General features: G+C 38.3%; 1 protein-coding gene across 1 annotated transcript; it reads right to left on the bottom strand.

Moving 5' to 3' along the window:
• Nucleotides 1-762: 762 nt before the first annotated feature.
• Nucleotides 763-26,166, bottom strand: SERAC1 (serine active site containing 1). Its single transcript, XM_058800698.1, has 17 exons — nt 26,120-26,166; nt 23,385-23,476; nt 22,008-22,044; nt 21,560-21,696; nt 21,145-21,234; nt 20,071-20,202; nt 18,426-18,547; nt 16,243-16,371; nt 14,791-14,904; nt 13,339-13,501; nt 11,018-11,168; nt 10,086-10,227; nt 9,207-9,307; nt 6,138-6,235; nt 5,414-5,596; nt 4,915-5,058; nt 763-3,048 (listed from the first exon to the last, which is right to left on the bottom strand). Exons 2-17 carry the CDS (start codon nt 23,473-23,475, stop codon nt 2,918-2,920), a joined length of 1,965 nt encoding a protein of 654 aa, XP_058656681.1. The 5' UTR covers nt 23,476; nt 26,120-26,166; the 3' UTR covers nt 763-2,917.
• Nucleotides 26,167-26,176: the final 10 nt, after the last annotated feature.

Genomic DNA, 26,176 nt, shown 5'->3' with positions numbered 1-26,176 from the left:
CACTGAAACAAACAAAAGAAAGAGAACCAAAACATTGGTCAGAATTTTCACTCTGACAAAACAACATTTTTACTTTTCCGTTTTCATCCAGAATTGGGATTTTCACCAGATGGAAAATTTCTCATCATCATTTGTGCACCAGGAAGCCCAAATCTCAGCAGAAGCCAGTTCACAGCACTGTAACCACAGCAATTGAATACTTGGTTGCTGTTACTGCTAGAAACACCAACAGTCATACCAGACTGCTGGACAGCAAGAGCAAGGGGACTGACCAACCCCTTTTAGCCTTCCCTTCCCATCTCACCATTTCCTCTTGGATGCCACAATGCAGATGAAACATCATCTCCTCAGACAACTCACACACAACCTGCCTGCCACACCTGCAGCTGAGCCACTGGATGGCATTAAGAGTACTTTGAGACCTGAGAATTTACACAAAGACACTACTCTCAATTAATGTGACACCAGGAAGCATAAAAGCATCCAATTCCTGATGGGAAGCAGACATGAATGCTCAGCCACAGAGCTGCTGGCTCTCAAACTGATGTCTGTACACACTTCAGAAGACACTGCTGCAAAATCCAAAAGCACAACTGACAAACTGCTCAGTTTGGCAAAATGTGCCAGACCAGCCACCCCCCAGCACTGTGCCTCCTACCCAAGCAAAGGGTAATGTCACATTCTCCCAGCACAAGACAAACACTAAAAGATATGCAGATTTTTAACAAAAAAGAACATGGTCCAGAGTATTCAGCTGGCAGATCATTAACCTTTAATACACTTTGTGACATATCCAAGACATTTTTAAATCACATTTCATTAGTATATTCCAAAAAAATAAAACCCAAACCCCCAAACCCAACAACCCCCCACCAAATATTAGTTTTAGAAGTTACACATATATAAATACAGTTACAAAAAGAACATTGCCTTAAGAATTCCAGTTACAAAACATAGATGCATTTTCTAAGATTAATGTTTAAAGTCACTGATCTGAATCTGTGTAAGCCAAAGGAGTCTACTAAAACTAATAGATTTGTCACATGAAACAAGCATTCAGTTATTAGAAGTCTTGTCTATTCACCATGAATTCCACATACTCTACTCTGTGCATACAAAGTGTACTAATATATTTACACTCTGAAGTCTAAACCAGTGTAAAAAATATAGACCTCTTCAGGAATAATGACATATCTGTTACATTTTCTATACAAAATACTGCCATGCAGTGTTCTTACCTACCTCTCAGTTAGGGGGGGAAATGCTCTTTTTGCCAGTGTAGTGCTGTACAGTCTCTGTACTGCTCTTGTGAATTTTACTTTGCAGTTCCCTCAATTTCCAGCGTAAAGCTGTATTCAAGTCTACAAATTCAAGAGTATTTTGAGCTGCAGTGTCCTCCTGGGCTGCTCTCAGGACCTGGCAGGACTGCAGTGCCCACAGCACCAAGCCCATGCAGAACTGCAAGGTGCACCCCACCTCCTTGGCAGCTTTCAGAGCCATCATTTGAAGGACACTTATACTGGATCCATCTCACAGGAGTGGCATGAGGAGACACTTCAAGCCTGTCATCAATACAGACCTCATTTAACAAATGGTCAGCAAAGGCAGTACAGCTCTACACAGCCCATGTTTGTTTTCAGAGAGGGATGCAGGTGTAAAGAAAGGGACTAAAGAGACCACAATAACATGAGGCTGCTTTTAGCCACAGTGCAAATTATTTAAGACTTCAAAAAAGTGACTGTGCACTGCCATATTTTCATCTAAAATATACTGATTTCTCATCAGTACTCTTAGGGTACCCTAAACATAAACAAACAAACTCAAATAAGACCCTGCTGGTTTTCTCTGTATCTACACCAGCAGACATACTTGGGCCCCAGCAAACCAAAACATTTGTGGTAATTTCCAGTGAGGCCTTACAATCACCTGATTTTCTTCCTGCTTTACCTTTTTCCACCTCAGCTCCAAACTGTAAGCATCAGCTTTCTTGTCAGGGCCTACATCTATTGTGCTCCACCTGAGCATTTTCAATGCTCTTCTTTAAATCAGCTACAGAAAAGTTTCTGTATGAGTGACACGAGCCAGGGATTTGAATGCACCAACTTCTTGGAGTCTCCCAAGAGCAAAGAAGAAGAGCTGAGCTCATCAAACACATCCTCAATGTGAACAAGCACAGAACTGCCCTGTCTGACCAGATACACACTGTCCTAAGGAAAGCAGTCTCACAAGTTGCTAAGGTTAGGAGGGAAATGTACAAGAAGATGAACATTTCTTTTCTTTTATTTTCATTAAAACAACCACAATTTTCTAAGCAAGGCAAGCTACCAACCTGTCTCTTTCTCATGCAGAAAAACAGATGCTGTGTCTGCTGACCAATCTGGCTGATGTATTAAAAGAAAAGGCAAATGACAAAACCTCCTAAAATTGGGTCACTAGGCCAAAGTGCTACCTTAATTCACTTGAATACTAATTTTTCAGGCTCCAGTCAGGCTACCCTAACATGGACAGTAAACCAAAACTTTGCAGCAGCCACATGCTGCTTCTGCCCTTTAACACAACAAATAACCACCTCATTTAATTGTTTCTAGTCCTGTCTATAAGACTTTATCCCAGGTGTATATTTACCTGCTTTCAAAGCAAGCTTGGATAGTTGGTTTTTTTTGGGGGGGTTTTTTTGCTAAATGAAGATACCCTGGGCACACACTTTCTTTTTGCCAAGTTTGTATTTGTTTTGAATGTATTTTGAAAAAGAAATTGGACAGGTGCCTAAAGTTGAAGATATACAAGAAATTATTCAGCAGCAGATACTATTGACACAGCACCCTTGTAATTCTGCAGATCCCCTAACAAATGTTAGAAGTTTCTGTGTTACACCAAACACAGGACACAAGCAGGAAAGGATGGCAAAACCTCTGTCTCACAGTTCTGGGGCTAAAACATCCTGAATGAACTTAAGTGTACGTTGATACAGGAAAGCATCCTTCTTCTTTGGCTTGCAAATATTTAGATGATTAACATCCACTGGAATAAGGTCTCCAATTCCTATGTCTGGAAAAGGGGAAAAAAAAAAAAGAAAATCAAGTTCATAAGACAACCTAGAGTGAAAAGAACATCTTGCATTAGCAATTTCTCTCGCAAAAGCAACTTCTCCTATCTTCAGTAAAACTCTTTGTCCATCATTATTTTTTCATGTGCTAAAAGCATCAGTACACACAGTTATGGCCTGATAGAGCTCTGTGCTGCCACAAAACCCACACTGGCACATGAGACACCATTAGGTCAGAGTTCTACTCTCTTTTTTTGAAATACACAAATGTACATTTCTCCATACAGACAACTTTGCTGAAACAAAACTTCATTTTACTGATAGCACAGTCCTAACTGAGGTTTAAGCATTGATATGATCAGGGATGTAGTTTAATGCATGGTAACCTGAACCTGATCACCACTAATTGCCCATATCCCTTACACAAACTGACATGGACATTAAAATCTGGACTACAATGAACCTGAAATATGCTGCCAATCACTATGCACATTTCCAGATAAATGAAATATTTACATTGCTTAATTGTAGAATACAAATATTCCATTTTCAGCTGATTTTGGGCACACTACAGTACAAAATTTATTCTTTCTTGACAGCCATCACTACTAACTTTCCAGTTAGGATGCTGTGACTGCCACATTCTAGTTTATTGTCTATTCACTCATCAGAATGAGAGAATAGACAATCCTCCATTTTGCTTTGACTTCTGTACCTCAAACCATGTAAAACTACACTAGAGCAGGATGAAGCTCTGCTTTCATGTGCCCAAGCAGACCTGCAAGAAAACAGGGAGCTGTTTACCCATCAGCCTGTGTTTTGAACAGAGTGGCCTGCTACAGACCTGCCATGTGCCCTCTAAAGGGTGTCCAAGAGCACTCAGGTGCTGCACTAGGTGTCAACCCTAGAAGAGACAACATGCTACAAAATTACAAGTGCACAGTACTCACTTGGGTTCTGTTATTCAGCCCTCTTTTTAACCTTCTTTTGTTAAATAATAACAAAAAAAGGTTCAGTTTTTCAGTCCATGGCAACAAAACTGCATCAGCAACATTTGTGCAAAGCATTGCTGCTCAACAGGATCTGCTCCAAAAAACTGCTAAATAGTGACTCAGATAAACAGGGATGTACAGCCCAACTTTTCCAAAGTACCTAACCCTGCACTCAAGCTTGTGATTTAGCTGGTGGAAAGCCTGATCTAAAACCTAACAAAGCAGTGGCTTCTGGCTTTACAGATACCTCGGGCAGTGCAAAAGAAAGATTGAAAATATAAGACTTAAAACAGTTTTCCAAGTTGAACACACATAAATAAAAGCAAGGGAAAAACATGTCTGGTTTCCCCTTCTCCTAAAAAAGGCAAAAAGATGGAGGGAACTCTTCAGGAGGCAAACTCTATTGCTGGAGTTCATGAGATGTGGAAGGTAAAGGATTCTTAACTCTGAAAACCAGCTTTGTGACTTTTTCCTTCCATTAGCAGTTGACTAGTTTTCTTTCTTAGTTTTTTTAAAGGAGAAAACAGCTGGAGTTTACAGAAGCATCTGAAACACTATGCAGCCTACCCATACAAAGATAAACTACAACTAATCATAATTCCAAATGAAAGGACTCCAACATCAGACCAGGATCTACCCTGCTTTTTTAACAGATGTTATTCTGATTTCACAAAATCAAAACAAACAACTGTTATTTTAAGATTTAAATGTAGCTGCTTTTGATCTCAGTAGTCAAAAGTTTAAACAAAACCCCCCACACTGTACTAGCCTTATTTTTCTACATTTTTACCATAACATTTAGAACCTTTTCTCATTACTGATGTTTACATCAACAGATATCAAATTAAATAAATTAAATGGCTATTTCTCACTTACCTGCTGACTCTACAGGTACAACATGCAGTTTTAACATGCTGCCTATGTGTGTGGGTAGGGTTTCTGCAAAACTCAGCACTGAAAATTTCTTGTCTTTGGCAAAAGACAAGAAGTCATCATTCAGCTCTTTAAGGGCAGGAGAATCTGAGAAAGAGCAACATAATTTTTACAGAGTTATAAGACTACAGCATTCTTCTGGCAAGGGTGAGAGATGTTTTTATTACTATGACAGTAAAAGGTGTAGCATTTCGTTTGTAATCCCTTTTTCCAACTAGCATATGCGACAATTTCTTCTGACTCCCCCTTTTCCCCTCACCTCTGCAATCAAATGAAACAACTACTCAGAATTGCTTACAATAATTCAACACACAACCCAAAATATAAAAAGGAGGTTTGTTGGTTTTCCCCAGCTTTCTCTGACAGCACAATGAAAAAACCCAAAGCACCAAGAACAGCTTAGCAGAGTTCCTGTTGCTAGATGGTAGCAAAGTGAACATACCCTTGCTGAGCTCCTTAACCTCCACAGATGGGAAGAGGAGATATCTGGCATTTATGGAATATTCAGCCAGCTGGGAACCATGGTGAGGTACGCTATAAAATACGATTCCTCTGGTGTTGTTTACAATTTTATCCATTTCTGGATTCTTGGAAGCATCCACCAGCATCCTTTTGACTAGAAGACCTGGCAACAGAAGCTGAATTAATGCAGGGATTTAAATCACTGGGAAATAACGACCATGCTATATTAACCATGAGACAACTAACCATATTCTTGCCTTGGTTGATTGGTCCTTAGATTGTCAAATATATAAGATTAACTTGAAAAAAACCCAAATCACGCTTGAGGACGCATCAAAATAAAATGTCAATGAATGATGCAAATCCAAATTTGATTTCTGTTATGTGTTGCTAATGACATTTACTATGTGCCTGATCATGGAGAAAATTTTGCCTCTGGATTTCCATTTACATGAATTTCAACTCATTGAGTTTTTAAATCAACACAGTAAGAACAAACAGCAATAACAATCCTTTCAAAATGTATATGCTGTTAAATATAATGCATTAAGAAAATAGAAATCTGTTTTTCATTTTTAGGTCTTCGCCAATTTTTTAAATACACTATTCTGAATAATTGCATTTCTACCTGAATTTGGTTAATGGCTTATTCTGAAACCTTTAATGCAAATAAATGCTTTATACCAAACAGGCAACACGCTTACCACCCATGCTATGGGATACCCACACCAGAGGTCTGTCTCCAATCCCAGCAGCTTTGAGCTTGTCAAGCAGCTCACTGCTCCTGAAAGCAATAGACTCCCTGCACAGAGAAAACAAACACAGGCATCATGGAGCGTGACAGGTTAAAAGGCAATGCTAAAACACAATGAATTTTAGTGCTGCACATTTATGAAAGTGAATTAGGTAAACAAATATTAATTATTTCATTATTGTTTCTACATTGAAAAACGCCAAGAACTTTTCTAAGGATCGCTTCACAAGGACAATGGGAATTGAGCTAAATTCAGTTTCTTGCTCTTGCTAGGAAATCTTACTTTAATTTTGCTCAGCAAACATTTCTGTTTTCTTGACAAGTTGTTTTATAGAGTTTTAAATAGTTTCATTATACACATTGTAGCAAAACAGTTGTTATTCTGTGAAAGCAACATCAACACATAATGAACTTTACAGCCTGCACCATGAACAAATCTCATACACACTTTGCTATACAATGCTCAAAATATGGAGCAATGCACAGAAATTTAAAAACTAAGTGCATCATCAACCAATACATTTAAAAAATCACAACCAATGTCAGTTACACTTGCCAGACAATCTCCAAATGCTTTCTACTGGAATAGTATGAAAGCACAATAATCTCCATTTTATAAACAAGAAGACTGAGCTCTGGAAAGGATAAGCTACACATTAAAGTTTGAAAATGAATCTGTGGTAGAACCAAAACAAAACTAATGCCAATGCCCAATCCAAGCCTGAAAGTGCAACACTTGCACTTTACTTTGCTCCTTGCAGTGTAACAAGAATCAAACACAGAAGGTCCTTGGGTAATGAAAACATCAGGATATGGGGGCAACCACTGTGCAAAATAATTCACTTCATCTCTATTGGTCTCAGTATTCTCACTAGAAATTGCTTTATAACACATATGAAAAGAATAATCAAATGTGTCTTTTCAGATGAACAGTACGCTCTAGGCTGGCAGAGAGACAAAAATTCACTTCTGAAACAGTGAATGAGACTGTACATTTAAGATCAAACCTAAGGTTGTTTTTCTACTGCAACCTCATTGTTCCTGCTAGTTACAAATATCTTCAATATCTCTCATTTATTATTAACCACATAAAATTATCAAATATTATGGCTGGGTGATCATAAATAGCTAGTAATGTAATTTTCCATTTTGAAATGAAAAAGATGTTATCTTTGGGAAAGAAAAAGGAAATATATGTTTATTTCTTTTAACATACTTGCTCCAGACAGACACAAGGAGAGTTTTCTTAGAATCATACAATCATTTACATTTAAAAGACCTGCAAGATCATGGAGTCCAACTGCTAGCCCAAGGTGGACAGCCAAGTCCACCACAAACCCATGTCCCTAAGAGCCTTATCTGCCTGTCTTTATATTATCTTCAAGGACTGGGACTCAATCACTTCCCTGGGCAACCTCTTCCAGGGCATGAGGATGCTTTTAGTGAAGAATTTCTTCCTAATACCCAATCTAAACCTCCCCTGGTGCAATTTACAGCCAATTCCAGTCTTCTTGGACCTGCACAGGTAACCACCTACATGCTCCTTACTGTAATTTTTCTGCCTAATTTCAAATAGCACATTAATAGTCTTGTGTTCCTCATTTTCTCCCTGCTTACACATTTTCCTTAATGCAATAATTGCATTGATCTTTCATATAGCCAGAGAGAGGAGGGAATGAACAAGTAACAAGTTCCCAGTCTATTATACATGTTGAATTTTCTTTCTTTTCCCTGCACAAAAACCACTATTAATTTTCAGATTCTTAACCTGTAAGCAGCCATGCACCTGCCCCTGCTGCAGTACACAAGTTGAATTTACAGTACTGGCTACATGCTGAAATATCTGCATAAATGTTTGAAGGATTCTGATTTAAAGATCACTGAATCTAATAATCAAATTCTAATCAAGACAAAAAAAATCTTTACAGGCTCAAAGTGTTCTTATTTTTCTACATGTTTGGAGGTAGCATCTTCCTCTGACTTACCCTGCTCAAGGTCAGTAAAACCAGCATTCCTCTAGCAAGGACAATTACACTCTGAATCAGATACAGTTATTGTATTTTATCATCAAAGTAACATTTTTTGAATAACAGTATGTTTGTACCAGAAATAGTGTGGCCAGCAGGTCTAGGGAAGGGTTGGTGAGGCAGCACCTCAAGTCCTGTGTTCAGTTTTGGGTCTCTCACTACAACAAAGACATTGAGGCCCTACATCAGGTCCAGAGAAGGGCAATGGAGCCAGTGAAAGGTCTGGAGCACAGTTCCTATGAGGAGAGGCTGAGGGAGGGATTAGCCTGGAGAAAAGGAGGCCCAGGGAGGACCTTACCACTCTCTACAGCCACCTGAAAGGAGGGTGTAGCTGGGTAGGGGGTTGGCCTCTTCTCCCAGGAACAGTGACAGGGACAAGAGATAACAGGGAAGGTTTAGGTTGTATACAAAGAAAAATTTCTTCATCAAAAGGGTTGTGATGCTCTGAAACAGGCTTCCCAGGAAGTGCTTGACTCCCCATTCCTTGAAGCTTTTAAAAGGCATGTGGATGTGGCACTTAGGAACATTGTTTTGTGGTGGCCTTGGCACTACTGGGTTAATGATTGTACTTGATCACCTGAAGGGTCTTTTCCAACCTAAATGAATCTGTGAAAATATATGCTTCATTTTATCAGTAGTATAAAGCCACAGTACAGTGATTTTTTTGCTGTGCTCATGAAGCATTATTGTGTCACTTTAAAAAAGACACCTCTTAAGACAAAGTTGTGTTTTCATTAACTAATACCATCATTTAGTGTTGCCCTTAATATGAAGCAAAACAGACTAAGAATTCACGAAATTGCCACATGTAGCTATCCATGGGGCTAAAATCTTCAGCATACCATGACTATACTTAATATTTTTTGTAATATGATTTTTCAAAGCAACAGGAAAAGTTAAATTGACTCTTTAAGAGTAGGTGATCCCAAGGATCAGCTTTGCAGGTCTATGTCCTGGCCCTGCCTCCAAACTGCAGATGCTGCATTTCTTACCTTTGAGCCTCAACAGGACATTTTGCTTTCCAGTCACTCAAATGGGTGTCATACTCCACAGATATGATCCTAAGGGAAGGACAGTCTGAAGCAAGCCATGTCTAAATTAAAGAAAAGTAAAACCAAAGGAGCTTATAATTGATGTACTTAAATTCTTGAAAGCAACGGAGAAAAGATGGGGGGACAATATCAAGAAAGACTTTTGCTCTTCAGTTAATCCCCAAATATATGTTACACCTGGATTGTAACTCTTTTATCACATGCTGGTGAATTCTAGATTGTTTCTGAGGCACAAAGCAGGCAAAGAATGGAGATTCATCTCTAACTCGTGCATTCCTGGCTCCCTCTCCTGGGTGAAACGAGTTACTAAGATTGCCAACAGGACTGATCGGTTCAAGTTTCACAGAGACACTTTTAGTGGCTATACCAGTGTGTTTACTTGGAGCAGTAATTACTTATTCACCAACAATACTCAAATAGCAATCTGCACAAAGTAAGGTACTCAGACACCTAGGTAAGAAAGGGAACTTAATTTAAAATGTTATTCTATAAATCTTCCTCAGCAATAATGTTCCATTAAAAAAAAGAAATAAAAAGAAGAGAGAGCATAAGGAAAGCAGCCATTGCCACCTCTTTCAGTAGCATGTGAATGATGTTGAGAACATAAAACTTAGCAGGGATTTTTCCTTACAAGAACAACAAACAAGTCATTAACAAAAACTTATAATCAGGAACTTGGAAACTGCCACTTGTATAACAAACTACAAGTAATTGAATGAAAAGAAGACATCAGCCAGACGGTGTCCTTCTAGATGCTCAGGACAGCTCTCCTGAATGAGCAAGCAGCAGCCACATGTGAAAATGTTACTGCCTTTTTACCTTTGGCCAGCACTGAGTGTATTCCTCCTCCCCTTCTGAGGCCCTTCTATCCAAATGCCGGTCCATGTCCTGCTGCCGCCAGGTTTTAAATGCTGCTCCCAAAAGCCCATGAACGAAGAGGATGTCTGCTCTGACAGGCTGGCTGATCAAGCAAAAGGAAATTGTAAGAGATATGTGGTACCTGTCCTTTTAGCAAATTGAAACTTTTAACCTAAGGGACGCCAAAATGCTTTTTTTAACATGACATGTGACTTCTTACCTTATGGACAACATTTCATGATATTTCAAAGAGCATACTCAGATAAAAACAAAAATTAGGGAACCACACAGAAGAAAGATATAAAATGAGGCATGGAAAGTATCCATATCATAAATCATAATTCTTTATAATGAAAAACATCTTTCCTGCCAGCCACTGTTCATGTGGCTTGGTAGCTCCAGCCTTATCATCACATTAGATCTTCACTGTAACCAGAGTAACACCAATGACCCAGGGAACAGTTACTACTGACACCCAGACTGCTTTAGTCCCAGACTCACAATCACTGTTACTGAGGATGAAAATTTACTGCAACTTAGGCCAACATGTGCTGTTGCCAGTAGAAGAATTACAAGGCACTGTATCCCAAGAAAAAGTGCAAAGGTTAAACAGTTGCAACCCACACAAAGCAGCAATTGATTTCATGTCTTGTGTTCAGATTTTCCATGCATGACAGTAATACTCTGTCCACACCTAGGGACTGCTCCAACCCCCTTTACTCTTCTTCCACTTGAGAATCTAAATTCAGTCCTTTCAACCCACCAAAGAACAGGAGAGGCAAGGTAACATCAGTACAGCAGCACTCTGATGTCAACTCTTCCAAAGTTTTGTAACAGAACAGCAGAACAAGTAACTCCAAGTCCAGCATGTACAATGACTCCTTCTACTTTACCTGCTACGATATTGTGGATGTAAGACATAAACACCATCTGCATATTTTTCTTTCACCATGTCCCTGTCTAGATTAGCCAAAGCTCTGGATGCATGAGAAGACTGAATGATGTATGGGGATTTCATTACTTCAGCAAGAATAGAAACCCAACCTACATTGAGAAAAGGAAGGGGCAGGTCAACTAACAGAAACATCATCTGAACAACAGAATTCAGAAACATCAACCATCAAACCATACAACTGAAAACAGATGTTAAAACTTAAGAATGGCAATGTCAAAATAAATTATTTCAATCTACTCTTTACCTCAGGAAAGTCAAGGCTAGCTAAGTGGAATCTCCTAAATTTAAAATTCAGATGTATTTTACTACTGTTCATTTTATGATCTGAAGAAGAACCCCTTTCTCAGAAGAAAAAGAAAGTGTATCAGCAGGTCAGTATAGCTGTAGCAAGAACAGATCTCAGATCTCTTTTTGCAGCTAAAATGCCAGGAAGATGGAGACAATGAAGTTTAAAGCATAAGAAATGTATAGAAAACAACCCACAGAAGCAATGGCAGGTAAAAAAATTTGATGCTTGTTGTGAAAGTACAATAATTTTTAATTCTAAAATCCAGCATAAGAAAAACTATGTGATTAAAATATCTTCACTATTCTAAAATTTGTATACTATTTATACATTAGAAACATAAGACAATTAAATTGGATACAATCCTCAATAAAATTTTAAGTCAAAGATAGTATGGCTTACAAACACTTTATGATACTCCACCTAAGGTGTAAAATTTTCTCAAACATGGAAGGGAATTATCACAGACTACTGAGAAATGTAAAGGAATATTTTTAAATGCATATGCACACGTTTCTTTAAAATCCTGATAAATCTTGTTGTTGCTAGCAAAAACAGCCTATAAATCAGTTAGATTACAGTCAAGTCCATAAATAAAACCTGGGAATTTACTTTATGAGCACTGTTTCAAAACCATTACATTATCTTGTTACTAGTATAGTCAGTAAGCTGCTAATTCAAAACCATTTACTGTAGACTGAGGAAAAGAACAAATTGACATTCGAGTTTTGCCTTAAACTAACAAAACTACTAGGACCTTTGAGGACTGTATTCTTTTTTAACAATAATGTATTTAAATTATGTTTCTAAGCAGAATACATGCTGACCACTGTGAAAGTTGTACTTAAGAAGAATACTATCTGAAGTCTACTTTCAGTTCTCCAAACACAATGGAAGATAGTCTGACTAAAACTAGCTTGGTCTCTGGTTTTGCATTTCTCAGTCAAGATGAAGAGTCAAAAATAGCTGTTCAGAATCAAAAGTAAGTGCTCTACTCCCAGATATCCCATCACAGCTACTACACAGTGCATTACTGTTTTTCTTCTTCCTGTGCCAGCAGCTTTTGCAAGCAAAAGAGCCTTAGAGGTTCTTTCTTCTTATGCATCATGCAGCAATAAAAGAGAAGCTTTATCAACTCTGGACTAGTAGTATCCAACTGCTCATCTCTGGAGTTTGATTCACTGCCTAAAATTCCTTTTGTACTGAGAGCTCTGTCCCAGGGAGATGCTGACACTCCTGCTTCAATCTCTTCTTCTACATGTATGGTTTCAGCAATCATTAGGATTTAAGAATTGTGCCAGAGCCCAGGACAAAGGCCTTTATGTCCAGCTGCCTTTCTTCAGAAGTGAGCAGTACGGAAGCTGCAGGCCAATATAAGAATAAGAATACAAAAGGACAATTATACAATTCTGATTCTAGTCTATACCTTCAGATTTTCAGCAGTCAACTTTGTTTCCATTTGTAGAACTTTATGGATTTTTCATTTCATGAATTTGTCTCATCACTCTTTGAAGCTCTGTGAGTCTTCAACTACCATGTTTTGTGACAAGTTTTATTTTGGTCATGCAATATATGGAAAATACTATTTATTTGTTTTCTCTTAATGTACAAGTATCTTTGGTCTTGCATTACAACAAACAGCAGATGACCATTCCCTCTTTGCCTTTTCTATGCCAGTGAAGAGAATTTTATAAATCTCTTATATTCTATTCCAGTTGCTTTTTCAATGCTAAGTGTCTTAGTCTAGTTATTTGTTCTTCATATCACAGCCATTGCAAATTTTTAATCACCCTCACCATCTTTTCCCATGCCTTTGCTACTTCTCTTTTGTGTAAAAATGCACACTGTAATTAACATCAAACATCAGCTTGGACTTACAGAATTGCATATTGCCATTTTCTATTTATTTCTTTTATTTATTTATCTGAAACTTTTGGAGTAGAAATCTACCACTGAGACAGCTTTCCTTTTACCTGCACGTACTATGGATGAGTGCAGATGTTCATCCAAAGCCATGTTCCCAATAATGCGGATTATGTTCCTCTGGATCTTTGCAGAATCTTTTCGTAGCTGGTATATCCTCTGCAGTAGCTGAAGGCCTCCTTTAGCTTCAATTTTATCACAGTGAGAGGAAATCTGGCATTACAAAGTAAATGCAGTGACAATAAACAGACATTCTGCAAAAGGTTTTTTAGACGCTGTTAATTCATAAATTAGAGAGTTTTAAGAAGTAGGTATAACAAACCCCTTGTTGCATATAAATTAGATTAATCTAGAATTTATTATGCCATATTTGAAGAGGAAATAAAGGTTTTAATATGCAACATGCATAATTCCTATGAATTGACAACTTGAAAATCTCAGAGTATGAACTCTCTACCCTTCTTCATGTCTGAGGGAGATGAAATGGTCTCCACTTGGCATGATCAAATTTCAACTCAAGTTCGAGAGTCTGAACAGGTCAATCGTCTGTATTTGCTAAAGCACTATCTCAACCAGAGCCACTTGTCCATCACCCAAAATGCAATCATTATAATTCCTTCTCTTCAAAATGAAAAAGACTTTTTTACATTCCAAATAATACTGCCATCATTACTGATCCTAAGACAAACAATTTAGTCCAGATGAATATGCAGGGTAGCTTTGGAACTGCTGATATCCTCAAGCCTGTGGCTTTCATCAGGCATTTGGAATGAGTACACACACCTTGTATAAACTGAAAATCTCAAATACAACAAATTCTAGACTAGGTCAGAATTTCTATGTATGTAGAAGATGTGAAAAGAATACCAGGAAGCTGCACTTTATCCATCCCAACTATCAGTAACCATTTGGTGTTCTCAACACTGTTTTTCAGTATTCTAGGCTTCTGAACAATTAAGTGTACACAGAAAAATGTAGCAATACAAAACAAGAAGCAACACTGTTACAAAATGTCTTCCATACTCCTCATCTGTGCCTGCAAAAGCAGACTGGTCCTGGGAAGACCACTGTATTATTAGCTGTTTGCTGTGCAATATTCTGCCCAAAGAATACCTTTGTGTATGGGTAAGGTCTGGATTCTGTTCTGGTTTCTAATTAGAGTGAATTCATGACACTATTTTGCTTTGTGAAAACCAGGCATTACATCCTCAGAGATGCCCTTTTACCTTTTCAAAGACACATATTTTTATAGTACAGGGGAATTTGTAAGGGTGAATGAGAAACAACAACAAAACTTACAGACACTTCCTCAAGTGAAAAAAAACCCTACCATGTTACAGGAAAGTGCTCATTTCACACCCATCTCAGTTGTTTAAACATTCTTACAGAAGGAGAAAGGGGTAGGAGACAAGGAAATGCAACTCCTTCCCAATACATGAGAGTGCATTAGAGAGGAATGTCTGCAAATGCAGCTTTTCAGTTACAATTTGAAGACAAATTACCTTAGAATGCTGTACTAAAGCCTGCAAGCAAAAGAGTTCCACTGTCTCTGAAGGGACTATACTCAATGTCTCACAATATGGAAGTCCATTTCCTCCAAAACACCATAAGCCTCCCTGAAATGAAAAACCATAAAAATAGTAACACATTTCAAATGGCTACATTAAAAAAAAGGATTTCTAATCTAGAATGTTAAGTGTGTAATGATCTATAGAAATTGATTTAAAGAGTGCACAGCATGCATGCACTTCTCAAAATGTACAGATTACACAACAGTACATCATAAAAGTATTTACTTTTTTAAACTGGAAATATTAACTACATTTTCAGTGTGGTCTCCTTAGTCTATTAACTTCAAAACATACAATAAAGGGGAAAAATGTATTATTTTCATTTTGTTAATGAATGTCATCTTTTAAGATCATTTGCTTAAGCATAAAAAAGCAAGAATCAGTGTAACTCTAGACTTGCAAAACTTAGAAGAGGAGGAAGAAAGGTCTTCAGTATGTGGCACAGCCTCAGAAGACCAGTCTCTCCATCACGCAGCAGAAAGACCAACATAACCTCAATAAAAATCAAAATGCTTCCAAGTGTGATGTCTTACCAAAGCTCCCTTTGTAGCACGAGCTCTGGCTGTGAAAACAGTAAAGGAGTGATAGTGTAAAAATAGCACACATAACTCTGTCATAGAAAATAAGGAGTTACGGCACTCTGGAAACTCTAAACGAAGACTGACAAACATTGTTATTAAAATGACATTCATTTTTGTTATTGCATCTTTTAAAAAATAAAAATCACTGATTAAGGAAGTTACACAACAAAAAGTAAAATTCACAGGAGAGAGTGGATGAAAGTGACATAAATAACATTTTTAAACAATAATGGCACTTTAAATCACATTCCCAAAGCCAGTTAGGAAGTTGCTGTACAGACACAGTTGGAGAATTCCTAGATCCAGGTCCAAACAGACCATAGACTACTGCAGTTCTGGTTTGGGGGACCTATTTCAAAGAGGCACTTCCAAGTGATGTAACAGAGTTTACTATTTAAGGTGTGCTAATAACCTACCATTTTACTAGAGACTTAAGAGAGGTTTAATAATCTCATCAGTAAAAGAACATTCAAACAACAGTAAGATGAAATGTGAAAAATAATTTTATGAGCACTGTAAGGGGAAGGAATGTTTTGGACAGTGTTGAAATGTCTGCTTAATGGGAAGGCTTGTAAGATATAATCCTTAACTACACCTTTCAACTAGCACAGCTGGGAAATATAAACAAGCTTTCAAGCAGACAGACTGTATTTAGAAGAGATTTTGCTCATGTTCTACACTCACAAAGTGCCTGTACTTCTCTTCCTTTTACAATGATAAAAAATACAGAAAAATATTTATACCTTTGAGCTCTGCAGGCACACAGAACCCAAACAGTTCTGTTCTGCAGATGGGAACTCACCATTTGTGCAGCAAGAGTCTGGCTACTTTCCCGTAACGCAAGGGATGTGAAGTACTGGACACATGGATCAAGACCAGTCTGAGGTAAAGACACCAACAACAAACGAAGTTCATCTTCTATGGGATCATCCTGTGAGAAGTAAGCATGAACAGCTTTTAGGTTATTTTGTTCAAACCATGAAGCAAAATGCAGAAGAGAGGAATATCTGAAATAATGGAATCAGCCATACCAATGAGGACATAAAACCTGAACCTTGGACTTAAGTGCTCTGCAACTTCATTTAATAGTTTTATCTGTAAAGACTTTAGAAAGTGATAATTACAAAATCACCAAATAAATGACAAAAAGCAAGCTTTACGTTTCATATTTTGGTGATGTTATCCTGATGGTGCCAAAGACCAGAACAAAAACCAATTCCTCTTGGCAGAGGAATCTTACAAGTTCATCCTTAACTAATAGAAATTTTCATAGAATCATAAAATACTCAGAGTTGCAAGTGACCCACAAGGATCATAGAAGTCCAGCTCCTGTTCCTGCACAAGACCACCCCAAGATCACACCATGTGCCTGAGAGCATTGTCCAAAACTGCTTGAGTTCTGTCAGGCTTGGGGCCATGATCACTTCCCTGAGCAGCCTGTTCCAGTGCTCAACCACCCTCTGGGTGAAAAACTTTTCCTGATATCCAACCTAAAGCTCCTCTGACAGAGCTTCAGGCCATTCCCTCAGCTCCTGTTACTGGTCACCAGAGTGAAGAGATCAGTGTCTGCCTCTCAGCTTCCCCTCACAAGGAAGTTGTGACTGTAGTGGTCTCCCCTCAGTCTCCTCCAGGCTGAACAGGCAAGTGACCTCAACCACTCCTCATGTGGCCTCCTCCAGGCCATCCACCATCTTTGCTGTCCTCCTCTGGACACTCTCTAATAGTCTAATATCTGTTTTATACTGCAGTGCCCAAAACTGCACACAGTGCTCAAGGGGAGGCCACACCAGTGCACAGTAGAGTGGGACAATCACCTTCCTCATCCACCAACTGGTGATGCTGTACTTTTGGTACTGCAACATTAAAATTAGTGTATAAATTATTAGTAAAAAATGAAGACATTTCTTTTAAAGTTTGGTCTGAAAAATTAATGTAAGTATCAGTATAACAATCCATATATTGATAGATGCCACAAAGTAATTTCATTTGCTCACCATCATTGAACTTGCCGTTACTCTAACTCTTTGATAAAGTCAGAGATGGAGACTTATTTGCGTAGAGCTGCCACAATGATTTGCTTCAACTTCCTGAGCAGCAGATTGGCAACTCTTAGCTTCAATCACCTAGCAATCACATTGCTGTAAAAATGTATCCACAACCATATACTGGTGTAACCTAGTATTTAAGGACTAGCAGGTAGAAATCCACTATCGCATGATCTTACAAAGGCAAGAAAGCAAAAACTGAGGCTATCACACCGAATCAAAGCTGATATTCAGAGTTCTGTCGGTTAAGATACACAGGTATTTTCTGACAGGGCCTTCTGCCCCTCTTCATTCTATTAGCATTCCAAAACACCTTGTATATTATACTTCATATGCCAGCTCTGTTTATTGAAGAAGCTGATGACATGACTCCTCAGACCATCCTATATATAACATATACATACATTTCAAATGTGTTAAGCTAATTTTTAACTTAAAAATAAAGCAAGGCCGAATGTATCCAATAAGGATCTGCCAGCACCCAAAAGCTGGCAGTGAAGAGGTGGGCCTACAGTAGAGCACCAAGTACTACTGAGGAGGCAAAGGCCGCCAGGAGCACACTCTGCTCCTGTGTAGGATTCTGTCAGTGTCAACAAGGCAATCCAGGATGATTTCTTCACACTGCCTACTGGATAGAGACAAGCAGTGTGTCTGTCAGACTGGTAAGTGGCTCAGACTTCACTGCTTGTAAATATGTCATGTGGATAACAGTCCAAGAATAATAATTGATCAATACTTCCAACCTTATTTCTTTCCATCATGGCACTCCCTAATGCAGATATACCCCAAGGGTGCATCATGTATTAGTTTTGTATTTTGGTGTTTTACTACTAGTCAGTTACTTTAGAAGAACTTCACTTTCAACAAAGTTAACAACAAAAGTAGTAAAAAAGAAGTAAGCAAGTAAGAATCATCTAATACCCACTTTTCTTTTACTTACAGTCTTTATTTTTGGCAATGGTGGTGGAGGCAGGAAAAAGCGAAGATCGACATCTTTGGATCGAGCCAAACCTATAGCAGTCCTTTGATCACAGGTTTGAGCAACTGTGACATACTGATAATCTGTTGCACAACAATGTTAAAGTTAAAAGTAACCTTAAATACTTAATTTTCTTTTAAATGTAGTTTGTGATCTACTTTGCAAATATATTTGAAAAGAAAAACCATCTCTCTGCAGTCTACTTACAAAAACCTTTTGATTTTCTAACCACAAATTCCAAAAACTGCAGATGTTAGACCAGCACTACACTGAGCTGAAATACGCTTGGGCACTAACTGTTCATTATAGGACAGTTTGATAATTCAGTGGCAAACTGAAGGAAAAGAAAATAAAACATTGAAGTGGATCAATGCTTTTTTCTACAAAAATTTCCTTCTATTCCTGTTACTATTATACAATTCTAGAACAAAATTGACAAGCTGTTTAAAAGATACTTTTCACAGTCATAGATTGGCAACACTTTTCCTTTGGTGGAGGTAATTTATACCTGCAAACTGAACTCACTGGAGCCTAACACTTTGTCCTAGTTGTGAAAAATCAGCACATACTTTCAGTCCTAAACTTTCTTTGACTTGGTTTTGAAGCATCAGGTTAAAAAAAGCCTGTTTCCCTCATGAGGCAGTTGGCAAGAATAATTAGTGTTTGTGAAATGTCCAAATACTTCAACAATGAGCACTACAGAGAAAGGGAGATAACAAAAGGCACTAAATTTCTGATACTGGACATCTTGTGCTCTGAAAACACCTGCTAAGAGTATTCATCTACAAAGAACAAAACTCAGTTTTGGTATATCCTAGCTTTGAAACATTTTCAAACACAGTTTGCTGATGTAAATTCCCTATGGAAATGATTTAGAATTTAAAAAAGGCAATCTGAAACAAGATAAATCCCATGGTGTGGAATTGCACTGGAAAAGTGAAAGATCCACAACTGACTAAATCACCAAAACAAGAGTCCAGAATGGAATGTCACCTAGTTTATGTAGCCTGGTGGTGGAGGGGAAAGGAGGAAACACAAGTACACATACACACACCTCCCCTTTACCTGGGGTTTCAAGGATACTTGCTGCTAGAGCAAGAGGGAGAACTTATTACTATTAAATAATAACTAGGGCAAAAAATGTCTTACAGATAATGCTTGCATGTACCAGCCCTCTACCTCTGGTTTGTCATTACTACCTATCAGCTCCTAACCAATTTTTATTAACATAATCAATGACCTTAAACTCATTCTTACAGAGGCTTATAAAAACACCACTGCCAAAACTTGTGACTGCATTAGCAATCCCAACAGAAAACCCAAGGAACTAAAGAGCATGAACTGCTCTCCATGCCACAGCAATGGTTACAATCCTGTGGTGGGGAAACAGAGATGCCTGCACTGCAGACACTCAGTGTATCAGGGTATTAGGAAAGAACAGCTACTTGATATGTAAATAATTCCCCCACATTTTAGACAAATTTCAGAGCATATTTATGCTTCCTGCAGCTACTAGCTTTTGTTTATGTTGTCAGCAGACTTGGAACAGCTAACTGAGACTCTGTGGAACTTTTGGGACAAATTAGGCTACATCAGCATACATTACCATGCCAGTGACTGTTGCTTGCCAGGTCTTGTACAGCCTGCAGTCGGGTTGCTTTGTCTTCTGACTGAGTTCTCTTTAAGAGAAGCCATAAGGCACACTCATGATCTTCTCCATCAAAGGTACTAAACTGTTCTTTGACCAGGAAACAAATGAAATCCAAGTTATTATTAATGAGCATTTTAAGCAGACACATTTCCATTAGTGGAGTATGGAAATATGTAGTTTTTAAATATTTGAGTATTACTTGTTCCCAGTAATTTAGAGTGTAAATTAGTACACTCTAAATCAGTACACATTAAATTAATACAATGAACAAGGACAGAATGACATCAGTAAAATGCTGATCCTAAAATGTTGAGATAGTCTCATTTTAGTGGCACCAAGTTGGTATTTCATGTATCTACATGACAGACACAACCCCTGGCTGGCACTTACCAACCAGAGTTACCAGCAGGAGCTGCAAATTATTAGCAACTCTTGAGGCTCTGACCTTGAAGAATTAATTTCATAAGATGACAGTGGAGATGCACATTGCTATAATCATTTAACAGAGAGTGAAATGAGAATAGACATTATGCCTCAGGAGCAGAGTTTCTGATAGGAATGGAAATTCTTGTTTCAAATTACTTGAAAAAGCAGTAACACTGATCCAAAAAACTGTGCTGCTTTCCGTTAATACTGTCAATTTTGATGAAAGCATACATACTTTTCTAGAATGAGATTTTGAGAGTATTTCATCCCACAAATACCTTTTTTACACAAAAATGATATCAAATATTAACTTGGTATGTTAAATTATAAATCACTTCTGGAACAAGCTAAAAAACAACCCTCAAATATCCTCATAGCCATCACTTTCACTTACTTTAAGAAAATAAATTATTCTAATACACAGAAAATAGACAACTGACTGATAATCCATATAAATATAGAAATTGTAAGCTATATTATCACAATTTCAAGGACCAAAGAACATGTTAACTTTGTAAGAAAAAATGTTTTACTTCCTAATTGCCGTAGTTCTTACTGTTAAAAAATAATAACCATAGATAAAGTCCTACTTTCAATACCTACCACTAAAAGATGTCCGGAAGATTTTAGCTTCTTTTTCTAGAATTCTCCTCACTGCTTTATGGATTTCTTTTCTGGCTCTGTATGTAATTCCTACAAGAGTATTGTTATATTACTGGAAGTATAAAAGGCAGTTCCCTCACCTCACATTTTGTAAATATGTGGAAAAAGAAATATACACACATATACATATAGACATTGTATAAAGAGAATTATTTGATATATAGAGAACTATGTATAGAAAGAACCATCTTAAAAAAAAACCCAAACCAGTCAGCAGCTTAAAATAAATTTGGTGACATTTCTTGGTAACAGATTTCAGGAAATATAACTTTACTTGTTATATATGGGTGACCTCCAGAAACATTCTACTCTCTTAGAATTCTGTTTTTAGAACTCAAACAATTATGCATCTTACCTTGATATTCACTTGGGCTTAGAGAAGCTGTACGTACGTATATATAGGATTTCAGTTTTTCTTGATGTAGAGCTTGAGTATCGATTTTGAGTAACTTATTTAAGGACAGGACTTGATAGGTAATGAATACAAAGCCTCTTTAAAGAAAAAAAAAACTGCATATGAATATCAACTAAAACAACATAATGAAAAAAATGAGCAATCACACTGGCATAAATGATAGAGATTTTATAAAATACATAATAGTCTGTAGATTATCTTGATTTAGCAAAGTGGAGAAAAGGCTATAAAATACTTGAAATTAGTTATAACTATCAGAAATTGTGCTTCAAGACTATATTCTACCATGTCTAATGTCCCCTAATACTATCACATTTTTTGAAAGATATACATATTAAAATTTAACCATATCTTTAAGTTACATCTATGTTCATTGGTTACAACTTACCCCAGTATAAATGATCCAGTTACCTTTGCAACTTTTCCTTGAAAAAATCAAAACCAAACGTCAAACAAAGTTGTGTGCATCACCTCAATATAAGCACAGTTACCATTTGATTATCAGACAGTAAGAATACAAATCATTAAGAACAAGCTTTAGAAAAAAATTCTATTTCTCTCTAGCTTTCAAGAAATTATTAACCAAACTTTACAACTGGAGAAACATTACTTGATTCAGATTTCCTGCTCTCCTAAGCAAGATGATAAAACATGTATCCTGACAGTGCCATTTACTTTGAATATTGCTACCTCTCAATTGCATGCACTGCTCAGCTATCAGAAACAACAGTGAACCTTCTCTGCCTGTAACACTAGCAGTGATTTGGAACTCAAAATCATTTTAAGGAGTTAACGTTTTCCTACATGTTGCAGCTATTTCTTCAGTGTATATTATCACATACAGGACTATGTATGTTTTTGAGAAGTCCTGCAGAGTCTCCATAAGCAAATACATTTAAAAAAATAATTCAATTGAATCTAATCTATAAAGCAAACAGATAACACATGCTGTTTGCAACAATTTGCCTTTTAAATAAAATTATTCCTTCCAGATTTCAGCTACTTTGTATCTACAAAGTCCATCTGATTATCTGGATATAAGGATCTCTATCCAGAGAAACAGTTATTACCAGCAGCAGCAAACCCACTGTAACACATCTCACCTATCATGAATAATTTCTTTTCCTCAGCATGAATTGGGAGACTTGCCCCACAACCACTGCTATCAGCTTCCATCTTTGTGAGGCCATAAGAATTTTGCATGCAGACAGAAGGCATCAGCTACATGTTAAAGAAATAACTGGCAGAGAAGTTTGAAAAAGAAAAAAAATGCAATGCTTCCTGTAGAGCAGAAATTGAAATATCCTATCTTTAATGCTCAGAAATAAATTTCAGAACTGTAAGAATTGTCATTATATGCTGAAGACACCAAAGAAAACGGAGACTAAGCAGATCTTGAAGTAAAAAAGGAAAAAGAAATAATAGAAACAAGTTTTATTCACTGTTTATGACTGTAACTATTTCATGGCTCTAGAGACTACAAAAAAATCAGATACAAGTGGAATTGAAGATAGTTTAAGGAGATCACATTTAGTTAGGGAAAGACCCTCATCTAGCATTCATATCTGTTCCCAGATAATCTGCTGGTGTCATATTACATATCACCATGCAAAGCAAGGTCAGAAGCAGAGAGCAGGAACAAACAGAAGCTTTTAATCACTAAGCATTCAAGGGCTTAAAACTTCAGCATTGTTTAATTAACCATGGTGTCATGTCATTCCTTTTTATTAACACTTCAGATCAATACATAATGAACTCTACTTACTGATGTCATACCAGGGTAGGCGTTTTTTTGTGGTTGGACCAGAAGTTCCTATTTTTCTGTAGCAAAATACACAATAAGCAGCCACTGACATTCTGCATATTGAGGGGGAAAGAAAAAAAAAGTAATGATTGATTTGAGAATTACAGCAGAAATCCTGTAGCATTTTTTCCCTGACTTTTTACAGCAAAGGTCATGATGGGAAAGGTCATAATAAACCATGTTTGTGTCCTTTCACTCCATATAAAGCACTCTGGCTAAAGAACTCAATAAATTTCTCAAATTATGGGCTGAATAATGGGCTGACTTTCAATTATAAGAGAAGTTTAAAGCAGTTTTTTTATCAATTATGTTACTGTTCATTTTAGTGACTTAGTATCTCCAATTAACTTCTCTGCTTCTAAGTTTCCTTTCCTACTTCTTAGTCACTCTTCCCTAAATACCAGATATGGTCCTATCTCCATCAAGACATTACTCAGTATGACACGAGCTTTAATACAACTTAGTAACCAACCCCTTTTAAAAGTTCATCATTTATTGTGTTGGCAAGTTTTATTTTGACTAACAAGAATTAAAGAGCTACTACATTAAAACTAACACTTTTTGCATACAGTGCAGAAGTAACATGAAACTCCTATCTTCTAAGTGAAATTTTAGTGTCTGCATTGGTGCAATTATACTAACTGAAATATTGAGTTAATGTGTTTATAAGGATGGAAAAACACACCAGCATCTCTCAAATTTGAATCAAATTCTTGTCAAATAAGCTCAATTTGACACAATCACAACTCAAAATGATAAAATGTCACATGTGTAAACCTGATGCTGAAATATGGAAGCCTAATTAAATTCAATTACCTCCTTGAATTTAAGGTAATCTCTGCAGACCAAGAAAAGTGTTTATATCACTTTTATCCTCAGTGTCCAACATCTGGACAAGGGAACTCTTTTGGTGTCCTTCCTTTAACATGTCTTCCCTCTTCTCTTATTTCCCCAAAAGTTTTGATTTTTCCCTTCTGTCTTGCTTGTGTTTGGGAGATTTTTGAAAAACAACAGCATTACCCCAGCATTGTCAAAATCACTGCAGACTGCTTTTTGACTTGTCATTTCAACACTGTTTATCCTTTCACTTCAACAGAGCACAACACACTATGAAACACTTTTAAGACTTTGACCATCAGTCCTCTAGAGACACCTCTCCTGCCTCCAAATTCCTTGTCTCATGACAGCTCCTTTACCACCTTCACTCCCAGAATCACAGTACTCACATGTCACAGACATATTTTATGAAAAACCTTGTGTCAGGATCTTTTCTCCTAAAAAGCTTCAGCTTCTCCATGTTTTGCTGCTTTGGAATGTGATTTGGAGAATTGTTTACCCAGCATGTGAAATTGTTTTTACTTGATGACCAATGACAGCCACCAGTCAAGGCTGTGAGCAGTCACAAGATTTTATTATCATTCCATTACTTTCTATTGCTTGCTAGCCTTCTGATGAAATCCTTTCTTCTATTCTTTTAGTATAGTTTCAATGTATCATATTCTTTTAATAGATATCATAAAATAATAAATCAGCCTTCTGAAACATGGAGTCAAGATTCTCGTCTCTTCCCTCGTCCTGGGACCCCTGTGAGCACCACCACAATCACATTTACTCTTCTCTCTAACCACAGTCTGAAATAAACATGTGGTTCAGTGACAGCAGGTGCCACAATTGCTAAGATTTCAAACATGCACTACAAACACAGGAGGACAAAGCGAGCGCCGCTGCTCTGCTGCCAGGAGGTCCTGTTCAAGTCCGGGAGCAAGCACCAAATTATCAAATGTTAAGGGTCTGGAATGGACCTTAAAGATCACCTAATCCCAACACCCCTGCCATAGGCAGGGGAACCTCTCACCAGACCATGCTGCTCACGGCCTTATCCAGCCTGGCCTTGAACACTTCCAAGGTTGGGGCATCCACAACCTTCCCGAGAAATCTGTTCCAGTGTCTCACCACCTGCACAGCCAAGGATTTCTTTCATAATATCTAATCTAAATGTCTCCCCTTTTCGTTTGCACCCATTACTCCCTGTCCTACACCACAGTTCCTGATTAAGTGCAGGACTTCATCAGTCTCTGACCTCCCTGGAGGACCCCTCAGACACTGCAAGGTTGCCGTGGGGTCTCCATGCAATCTCCTCTTCCCTAGGTTGAGCTGCCCCAACTTCCTCGCTCTGCTTTCACAGGGACGTGCCCCAGCCCTCCTAGCGACTTCGTGGCCCTTCTCTAGGCTTGCTCTAGCAGCTCCGTGTCCTGCCGATGCGGGGGAGCCCCGGCGCGGTCTCAGCAGAGCGGAGAGGGGGCAGGATCGCCGCCCCGCCTCAGCCGGCTGCTCTGGGGGCTGCGAGCGCGCACTGCCGGCTCTCACTGGGCTGTTCACGCTCAGGCACATGCAAATATAGCGCAAAAGGAGCCATTCCGCACCGTTTCACAGCCGGCCCAGGCAGCTCCGAGCCCCGTTCCGCACCGGGCTGCGGTCCCCACCCACCCGCCAGTGACTGCGCAGCTGGGGCGTGTTAAAAAAAAAAGACAAAAACACCACCGCAAACCCAACTTTAAGCAATGCAACACGTAAACGGGCAAGGAGCCAGGCGAGGGTGGCTCTGTGCCTCTTTCCAACGGGGAGGAACAGCGCACCCGTTACCCTCAGCCCCAGCCCGCCATCCCAGCGCCCCCCGCCCGGGCCGCAGCTCGCACCTTCCGCCTGCGCCGCCGCTCCCTGCGGCGGCCCCCGCACGCCGCGTGACGCCATCG

The sequence above is a fragment of the Ammospiza caudacuta genome, chromosome 3 (genome assembly GCF_027887145.1).
Source record: "Ammospiza caudacuta isolate bAmmCau1 chromosome 3, bAmmCau1.pri, whole genome shotgun sequence".
NCBI classification, from domain to species: Eukaryota; Metazoa; Chordata; class Aves; order Passeriformes; family Passerellidae; genus Ammospiza; species Ammospiza caudacuta.
Note: the sequence above shows the minus strand (reverse complement) of the source record. Positions and strands in the feature narration are given on the sequence as shown.

Excerpts from the sequence above, each read along its gene's own strand:
- SERAC1 (XM_058800698.1), bottom strand. The coding sequence starts at position 23,475 with ATGTCAGTGGCTGCTTATTGTGTATTTTGCTACAGAAAAATAGGAACT. Across the intron at positions 21,697-22,007 it reads ACTGGATCATTTATACTGGG|AGGCTTTGTATTCATTACCT; the intron begins GTAAGTTGTAAC and ends TTTTCTTTAAAG. Across the intron at positions 14,905-16,242 it reads AGACTCTTGCTGCACAAATG|GGAGGCTTATGGTGTTTTGG; the intron begins GTGAGTTCCCAT and ends TTTTCATTTCAG.